The 10,221-nt window shown below is 39.4% G+C and overlaps 1 protein-coding gene across 1 annotated transcript; it reads left to right on the top strand.

Moving 5' to 3' along the window:
* Positions 1 to 7,171: 7,171 nt before the first annotated feature.
* LOC122129900 lies at positions 7,172 to 9,216 on the top strand. Its single transcript, XM_042704630.1, has 6 exons — positions 7,172 to 7,237; positions 7,340 to 7,553; positions 7,855 to 8,075; positions 8,394 to 8,541; positions 8,635 to 8,744; positions 8,867 to 9,216. The coding sequence occupies exons 1-6, from the start codon at positions 7,175 to 7,177 to the stop codon at positions 9,167 to 9,169; spliced, it is 1,059 nt and encodes a 352-aa protein (XP_042560564.1). The 5' UTR covers positions 7,172 to 7,174; the 3' UTR covers positions 9,170 to 9,216.
* Positions 9,217 to 10,221: the final 1,005 nt, after the last annotated feature.

Raw genomic sequence — 10,221 nt, 5'->3', positions numbered from 1 at the left:
AAACAGAGTCAGACTGGGCACTGAAATTCTTAGGACAAGACACCTTACAACAAACTACCATAGCATAACATAAATAACATAACATAACATATAAGAACTATAGAACATAGATTACACATATAATAAACATACATGGTACATACAATATACAATACTCTAGACTACAAAAAGACATACAATACAATCTGCTAAACATATAATACACATATAGTAACCTATACTAACCTAATATACCTATACCAACCTAAAGGCAAATCAAATGTGCCTGGTTTCAGGTAGTGCAATATTACTGATAGTGCAAACAGTACAAAAATGTAACATGTAAAGTGGCGAGACTGTATCACTGTCCATTTAAAAGCCTGATGGCCCTTGGAAAGAAACTGCTCTCTAATCTACGGGTGCGAGATCGAATACTTCGGTAACGCCTACCAGAAGGCAAAGGGGAAAAAAGTCTAAAGGATGGATGGTAGCAGTCTTTAAGGATCCTGCCAGCTTTTCTGATGCATCGTGTGTGGAAGATGTCCTGCAGGGCTGGGAGCTCCCTGCCTATGATGAATTCCGCAGACCTGACCACACTACTTAAGACCTTACGGTCCTTGGCTGTGCAGCTCCCGTACCATACTGTGATGCAACCAGTCAGGATGCTCTCTATAGTACACCTGTAAAAGTTAGTGAGGATGACTGATTCCATACCAAACTTCTTCAGTCTCCTCAGGAAGAAGAGGCGTGTGAACAGACCAGGTGAGATCACTGCTGATGTTCACCCCGAGGAACCTGAAGCAACTGACATTTTCCACTACGGATCTGTTGATGTATAGGGGTGCATGCTCTTCCTCCTGCCGTCTCCTATAGTCCACAATCATCTCTTTTGTTTTGCTGATGTTAAGAGAGAGGTTATTAATCTGACACCATGTTGTCAGGGTATCAACCTCCTCTCTGTAGGCTGACTCGTCGTTGTTAGTGATGAGGCCCACAATGGTTGTGCCGTCAGCAAACTTCACGATGAGATTTGAACTGTGCGTAGCCGCACAGTCATACGTGAACAAGGAGAACAGGAGGGGGCTGTGCCTGTGTTGGTGATGACTGTGGATGAGGTGCGGTCACCGATTCTCACCACTTGTGGCCTCCCCGTCAGGAAGTCAAAGATCCACCTGCATAGGGAGGCGCTTAGTCCCAGGTCTATGAGCTTGGAGACGAGTCTGGAGGGGATGATGGTATTAAATGCAGAACTATAGTCAATGAACAGCATTCTCACATGTGTATTCGCTTTGTCCAGGTGGGAGAGGGCGGTGTGCATAGTCAGGGCGATGGCATCGTCAGTAGACCTATTGGACCGGTATGCAAACTGCATAGGGTCCAGGGTGGGAGACAGCGAGGAGCAGATGAAGGATTTAACTAGCCTCTCGAAGCACTTCAAGTTTGAATCATTACAGCTTAAATTATCATTGAGTAAAGATAAATATCTTTGCAAGAGGTCTTATCATATCCCTTTACATGGCCGCACCAGATTATCTTAATCTGAGATACCATAAATGGACAAAATCACTGTTGGCTGACTGTAAAGCCATTTATGGTCTTGGAAGTGTATACAGTACAGCTGACTCAGTTATGACTTTAGGACTATGAAGCCACACCTGGCCCTATGGTTACCACATGCTTGTCTCCCAGCTCTCTGTAGAAGACAAAAGGGAAGACTAGTCATTTGTCTGTACTTCACTCATGGTTAGTTTTGCACAGTTCATTTCAACATTTCTGAATGGATGACAGTCATGGGTTGTGTTGTACAGCGGGGAGAGTGTAGAGTCAGAATCAGGAGAGGAATTTAATGGATGTTTGGATTCGGTAGCAAGTGAAATATAGGCCTTAGGGAAATGTAAAAATGTAAAAAAATAAAAAAAATGATGTATTTATTCAAAGAGTCAGAATGGTCGACAGTCATGGCTGATGTTGATCAAATGGGAGTGGTGCCAAACACGCAACACTGCAAAAAATGATTTTCAAGAAAGTTAAATTGTCTTAATTTTAGGAAATTAATCTTGTTTTTATGTGCAGATAGAAAAAAATTCTTGACAGTACAAGAAAATCAACCTTGTTTTTAGAAAATATGTCTTTCTTCACCTTATTGAGATACTGCAGCTTATTCTGAGCTGAATTTATCCAGAAATGAGCTCTAACAATGTGCAACATCAGAGCAACCCATTTTTTCTTCTTATTTCAAGAACTCATCCATAAGCATACTCTTATTTCAAGAACACAGCAACATGCAATGTCAACAAACATCTTTATTGACATTTCCTCATTTATCTTCTACAATACATTACAATGATTTGTGTCGTTCCATCACATCTCCAAGATAATATTTCACAGGCACATATGTGGTGGATTTGTATGTAAGAATATAGTAAGGCGTGAAATCCACTCGACTGTCTGCTTGTATCAGTTCATTTGCTTGTGCCAAAGTTGGGGTGTCAATCTTATATGCCATGTAATCCCTTTCATAACACACAGTATTTTGTTGTTGGAATTCAAAACAATATAATGATGAGTTTATGACATATATTTTTCTCACAAGCCCAAATTCAGGTAAATTGTTGGCACTTACAGTAGTCACAATTAATGTTTTATCACAAATATATTTGTTGCCATTTAGAATAATCCATTTAACCGATACAGCATGTTGTATATCGTCTCTTCCAAGGAAAACCCTTGCCTTTTCTTTTAAGTATGGCAGGTTTTTTACTTCAGATACTGGTCCCAAATTACACATGTTAGAAAATATGGGGTGTTCATTACTATTTGCATTCTGACAAGATTCATACAATTGATTATGTTTCACCAATGACTTACAGACATTTTTAAAGTTGTCTTTTGTGGCCCACTGTTTAAAAAAACAGTGTTTAGATTCAAAACGCATGCACATGTGACGGATCATAGGCCCAAGAAGTTTAATCTGGGATGGGACATGAATGAGGTAATGCTGTTTGGGGGTTATGTTATTTTCTGGAAATAGGTTCTTTACATGATTTAAATGCTCTTCAATCAGAATTTTCAACCTGTCAATAGTTTGCAGGCAAATAACAGGAGCAAATAAGATTTGAACAATCTCAATGAGCTCTATAATAACACTGTGGTAATCACTACCCTTAATCGTATCTATTAGGAATGGTAGAATTTTTAGAAGAACAATCATTTGCCCTGATGACTGTTTCAATTTATTATCACTGGAAGCCAATGTGTTATAGGATATTGGGCTTGGTTTATCCCGGACATCTAGAGAGTAGGGGAATCCAACAATGGCAGAATGTCAGGGAAAAGACCCTCAACAGTTAGTTAGCAGATTAAAAACACTACCCAGCATGAAAGTGAACTGGACGGTTTTCGAACAGGGCCCCGACGGAGACAGACACCTTAAGTCTGTCTGACGTGCCATGCTGAAAACAAGTCCTTTTATTCAAACACAATGTTTACACAGTATGACAGTCAGGACGCTGGGATGCACTTAGGGTTTCTGCATTTAAGCTGAATTCTACTTCTGCTTAGCAACGAGACATTCCACAACCCCCCCAATTCCTTCTTATCTTATGTAAACATATACGTGAGGTTTCTGGGTTAACATTCTTGACTCTGCTAATTGTCTTCCAAAGTCCAATCTACATGGAGAACGCAGGGCACACAGCATTTTGGAACAAACCTTAAAACAAAAAGACATTCATGATAAAATATACTAATACTTTCTTTAACACAGAATTGAGCAAATCCAAATCTAATTGCCCTAACAGAACTAAATGTTTAATTACACACTTTATTTCTAATGGAGCAATACCCTCAAGGATTATATGCATAATATCTTGTGGTGTTTGTTGGATTAAGTTAAAGCCGGGGAAATCTATAACTTTACTCTTTCTGTTGATTCCATATGTGGTTTTTAACTTGTTTCTGAGATATTCAGTGCTGGCTTTTTCAATGTCATCACACTGCCGAATATGTCTCTCCATTGACCTTTGCTCAAAGTAATCCTCATCAAAAAACATTTGCATTTCTTCAAACACACATTCACATTGCCTACATTTACTATATGCAAACCCAACACCCTCTTTAAATCCACACATCTCATGTTGAGCTAAAGTATCTCCACATATTGAAACTAATGCTCCAAAGACCTTTTATTCTTGATTCCCAATTTGCATTTTCACACCATCATACAACAGAACCAAGTCCTTCTGTAACCTATCCAACACAGCGTCAATTCCACAATCGGACAGCTCACTGTGTTTTGCAACAGCAAGTAGGCGGATTGCAGCTAGTCTGGATCGGAATTTGGGATTTATATTTCCCAGGGTATAGTAAAACATCAGCAATTTATTCTTTGAAGCATAAGACCCAAGTGGGTTGGAAATTTCAATTCCATCGTAATACAAGATTATCTGCAAGGCAGAGGGACGCAGTGAAAATAAGGGGTGTGACCTCATTAGTTCTCCATCTCCAATATCATACAAATATCCATCACTATTATAATTTGGGGGTTCATTTATCATTGCAAGAATTTTTGGATGTGACAAGAACTGTTCCAAACTTCTGATCAGAGAAATATAATGAAAACCTTTGGCAACTGTTGTAAGAACTCTTTTTGCTCTTCTTGTCTGCAAGGATGCTGCATAGCCAACAAATACTTCCTCTGGCTCTACATAATCAAAACAATTTCTGATCATACGATCCTGAAGGTAAGTTGTAGAAACTGCAGCAAGTGGATCCTCAAACTGGTCAAACACTTCCATAACTTTCATTTCAAGGTCCCCGTCTTGATGTTGCTGCAGTGTTGTTTGAAGCTGACTCCTGAAGCTGGTCAGTAACAGTGCTTGGTACTGCTGCATTGATGCCACCATATCATTCACACCATTCTGAAATGCAGATGGGGAGATCATAAAAACACTCATCCAGGAAAATGAAATAGAAGCATGCACGCCAATGTCAAGAACTGCTCAAATGCTTCTTTAATATGCCATCTTGCTGACCTGTATAGGCATGTGTAAAAGGCCTAGTGCTACTCTATATCAGACTTTGTTTTTACCATGGCCTACAGCGAAGGGTTAGCTTCAGAGACATTGACAAAGACATGTCAGCCTTTTCCATGGAAACAAACCTGTGAAAGATGGTGTTTTTCCCTTGCAGTCATCACTATCGCAGCAGCCTGTCTGGTCAGAGCAGCATGGGGTAACTCATTCTGTGGACGCCAATTAATGAAAACGTCACTACTTTCAATTTCACAAACCTGCACACAGTACTGACTGAACTAATTTGTTATTACAAAAATTGGACACTTACCTCATAATTGCAAGACGTGGAAGAATCATCGTAAGTGGGCAGGCCAAGAGAATCGTCATATGGAACGAGGGTAATGCTAGTTGAGTTGATCGTTGCAGTACTTCCCTGTGGCGGTCTCGAAATTGTTTGATTGCTGAAGCCAGAGAACACGCTTCTAGTGGTGTCAAAAACGCCAAAATGCTCCGGTGTAGTTGCATTCTCAGCCAAGGGTTGCAATGCATTAGTCTCGCCGACTGAAGTTGCACGGTCTCCGTTGTTCATGGTGACGGTTGGGCCAGATGCTCCAAATGTTCTTCCCTCGTTTCCATCGATTGACGTGCGACCTATTGTCTCAGGACGTCGTCTCCCTGCCTGGCATGCTCGGCTGCTAGCAGCGCTGCCACTTGCTAACAGGTGTTTCTCATGACAACGTTTAACGTGGTACCAAAATGAATTGTATACACGGTATTCTTTGGCACAGCCATCAATTCCGCAAAGTACACGAAAATCTGGACTGCGACTATGGGTAACATGTATATGACTCAATAAAGATTTTAGGGTTAAAGCCACAAACACATAGCACACAACACACCGCCACATTTTCTTTCCTTGAAGTGAGAGATAGTTGTGTGTGTGAGCATGCGTGTGTGTGTGTGTGTGTGATGGATGAGCCCAAGCAAATGTTATATCAAAAAGCATGGGTCATAATCAAATACATTATGTATTTGTTATCATGTTTGAAATTAGAGAGTTTATTCGGTATCATTGGCCAATTTGAAATGTATGCAAGTAATGAAGCCAAGACAAGTGCATTTCAACTTAATTTCGATTATTCATCCCCATTCCGGGAAGTCGATTTGGTACATTCCACTTTGTTCACTACCTCGCCTGGCTCGCGCCACTTTCAACAACGACTGTATTTCAATTTTGGGAAATCACAAGCAAAGCTCTCCTGCTGGAAGAAATTCATCTGATCTAATCAATCATCATTCATCTTTCAAATCTCGATGATGTGGCTATTAACACACTGAGAGGTAATTCTTTTTTAATGTTTTAAACGTGACGACGAAACTTGTAATCATTGATATAGAATCCAGGCTAGATTAGCAAAATTGGCTAGTCGAGCAAACTAATGGTAGTTTGCTAGCGCTAGTCAGTTTGCTAGCCCAGTTAGCTGTGCTGAACCATTAAGGTTAACTTACTTTGTGTGTGTGTGTGTTTTGTACATTACAGCAGCTAATATCAGCGAAGACCAGCTGCATTCTATTTCTAGAGATGACATTAGGGACCTCTTCCCTGGCCCAGAACACTTTTTCCGTCGAAAAGCTATATGGCTCAAAATACACGTGGAAGATAGGGTAAGTATACAAAGCAACCGCTAGAGGGCATTATTTCACAAACATGCAGGACCAATTATTTTGTAGCAGTGGGTGATGTTTAAGAATAGATTACGTGTTTGGCCCTTTACTTAATTAAATAACAATTTAAGATTTGTTTTTTATTTTATATACTGACTTCAGCATTAATCTGTTAAAGCGTAACTCTCGCCAAAATGCAATCTTTGGTCTTTTTGTGAATGTAGGGGGAAGAGGGTCCCACTGCAATGGCAGGGCCATCAACGGCTCAATGTGATGCAACTTCTCCTGGCAAGTTTCTAAAATTCTCCAGTATAGAATATGTCATCTTTACTGACAGTGAGCTGGAGCAGGCGAGACGTTTATATTTTGAAAAACAAAGACTTGGGAAAGAGCTAGAGGTCACTTTATCCAAAGAGCTTTTCTGCCGCCTGATTCGTAACACAATGACCAATATGATCGCCATAGCCAGAGCACCTGAGGAGTTCCGCTATCCATCAAAACACGAAGTCATCTCCATGGCTAAGCGCTTGGTTGAGTACTACCCGATGATTAAGGACAAGTCATCTGACAATGTGTGGGTATGTAAAAAAGAAAAACGTCATTATATGCTTCAAATTTTGCTGACATTTTTAAATGCATCTCCGTGCATCGCTAAATGCATTTTAAAATCTACTCTACAGGAGAATGTGTCAAGGAAGCTCATGAAGAGGCTCTCTAACGTGAAAAGTCCTGTGAAATCCAAGGGTCCACCTGTTAAAGTACAACGTCGAAATGAAGATGCTGATGACAGTAGTGATTGGGACTCCAGTGCATCAACTGTCATCTTGGAAAGATCACCAGCCAGTACAAGCACCCCAAAACGACTGACGGACAACAATGATGAACCATCCACAGGTATGTTACACTGACCATACATTTTCTAACTACTTAAACAAAACTAGTTTTAGGTTAATAGTAACCATTAATTACAATGAAATGCACCATACGTGGATGTTGTTACTTCAAAGTGCGTAATCGTTAACTCACAATTAACACACAAAATGATTTACTTGAATTGCCTGTATGTTTATTGTGCTACTGCAGCTTAACCAATAGTTGTTTTATTGTCTCGCTTATGACTGCATATTAGAAAAGTGAATGCTTTCATCTCCGTTCTGCTGTCATACAATTTGGCTCTCTATCGCCTACAATACAGGTTCAGGAGACTTATTGGACAGTGAAAAAAGCCAGGCAAGACACTATCGTACCCTCCAGGATATGTACAAGTCTAAGAAGCCGAACAAAGCTGCGGTTTCTCATCTTCTTGATTTGGAATTCCAGTCCCGTAGACAATTCATTGTCTCTGACACTCTCAAAGAACAAGACAGACCGGGGAAGATTTTAGATGCGTACCCCTGCTTCCGAGAACTTGACCACGTAAGTCTTGACCTTATCTATTTTACCAAATCATTCAGTTGCCTTTTTTTTTTTTTACACAATCAGGTAATTTGTTTACTGTGTTATGTCAAATGTGTTTAGGCTGACATACAGAATACACTATGCTTAGCCAGTGTTGGAGCCTCCCACAGACAAGACGTTTTCAATGAAAATCAACAATGAGCACAATATTTATTAAAGAATTACATATTGCACAATGCAGTGAGAAATAAGTGATGTAATTTGTAATGTTTCATATAACATTGAGCAAGAAATATAACAGACATTGACTTAAGCATGTCTTGATGTGTTTTGCAGATCATGGACGAGCTACGGAGGATAATAAACCCTGACAATCCAGACTACATTGCCAACATTAAGGACAGATGGGAAACTTTTTATGGGAAAGTGCAGTTTTATGGCGTAATGAGAAAATTCATGAAGCCTCCAAAGACCTTGGATGGAGGTGAGTTGTGGAAGTCAATAATGGATGGATAATGTGAAATATGAATTTCAGTGTTTGTTACTAATTTACTTTGTGTGGTTCTTTTTAATCCAGTGGAACATGCTACTGCAGTGTTCTCTGCTCTTCCACAACTTTTTCAATCACCTGCCATGGCGCCCAAAAAGACACGCACCCCAAGCAAAGTCTTTTTTCACATTTTAACGGTGAGACAGAGAGTGTTGGTACTTGAAGAATCATTTGAAAAATATGTTATGTTTCGTAAATGGTTAGTTTACTCTTGCTTCTTATTAACCCAAGGATTTTCTTTCCACTTTGTCTTTTCTAGTCCTGTGAGAGCCCAGACTCTTTTCTCCTAACTCGATCCCACCCAATCGTCCTGTTGGGGCAAGAAAACTGCCTCCTCTCAATTGGGCCCACCACACTGTGCTCCTTTCCAAAGATAAAATTCCACGAGGCCATCCTCTACCTGATGGGCTGCTATTACGTGTTTCATTTAACATATCCGAAATGCATTGCCACACTGCTATCTGTCATTCAGACAGAAGTTCTCGGGGATGGGCTGCATGAGAGGGACATCACCCCATCCTACAAGAGAGCAATCGCCGACTGGAAGGCATTCATAGACTGAGGGCGGGGATTCGTTGAACACACACAGACAAACAACCACACACACACACACACCTAGAGTTTCCTATGCTACTTCATCATTTACATCATCATCATTATTTTGATGTTTAGATGGGATGTGTGATGCAAGTCTGAGTTTGTTTTTTGGTTTGTGGGGGGGGGGGGGGGGGGGTAACTCTAGTCAACTTGAAGAAGAAAATTGTCTTCAAAGTGTTCGGAAGTAAAATACAGAAAATGTTTATCTTTTCTGTTATAAAAATTCCTTATGTTACTGTTACTTGTCTTACAATTTGTCTTACCATAAAGAGTCCACAAACCAATAATTTGTACATGTCTGTTTGCAACTTGTACCAGCAGAGTGAATTATGAGATTTTGAGCCAAAAATGTGTCGCTTTATTTATGTACAACAAGGTCTAATCTCTTATTTAAAGACAGTTTGACTAATTATTTTCACCTTAATTTAAGAAAAAAATACTCATTTCTACAAAGTAAAAAATGCTTACCACATTGGCAGATTTGCTTGAAATACATTATTTTAACCTAATTTTAAGATTTTATTTCTTATTTCCAGATGAATATTAAGACTAATTTACTCAATCCAAGAAAGGTTCTATAAATTACCTACATTTAAGTTACTTATAACAAGCCAAATCTCCTCTTTTTGAGTAGCAATTTTGTCTAGTTTTAAGTTTTTTGGTGGCTAGGATTTCATGCTAATTATGAGAATTCTTACCAAGTAAAAAATGCTTACCCCATTGGCAGATTTTTTTGCTTGAAATACATTATTTAAACCTAATTTTAAGATTTATTTTCTTATTTCCAGCAGTGCATTTTTTGCAGTGAACAAGTTCTGATTGAGTAAAGTTAAAGGATGGAGTTAGTTTTAAATGGCCATAAGGATTAGCCAAACACAAGAAAGTGGGAGGAACTAGGTTCCTTAAAAAAAGGCAGATCAGCGATTCCTACTCGGAGATCATCTTATCTTCTATTTTGGCTTAATGACTGCAATACATTTCAGATCTGCACATTCAGCCTCTTGACTCTTGATTGTG

This window comes from Clupea harengus, unplaced genomic scaffold, assembly GCF_900700415.2.
Source record: "Clupea harengus unplaced genomic scaffold, Ch_v2.0.2, whole genome shotgun sequence".
Classification (NCBI taxonomy): Eukaryota; Metazoa; Chordata; class Actinopteri; order Clupeiformes; family Clupeidae; genus Clupea; species Clupea harengus.
Note: the sequence above shows the minus strand (reverse complement) of the source record. Positions and strands in the feature narration are given on the sequence as shown.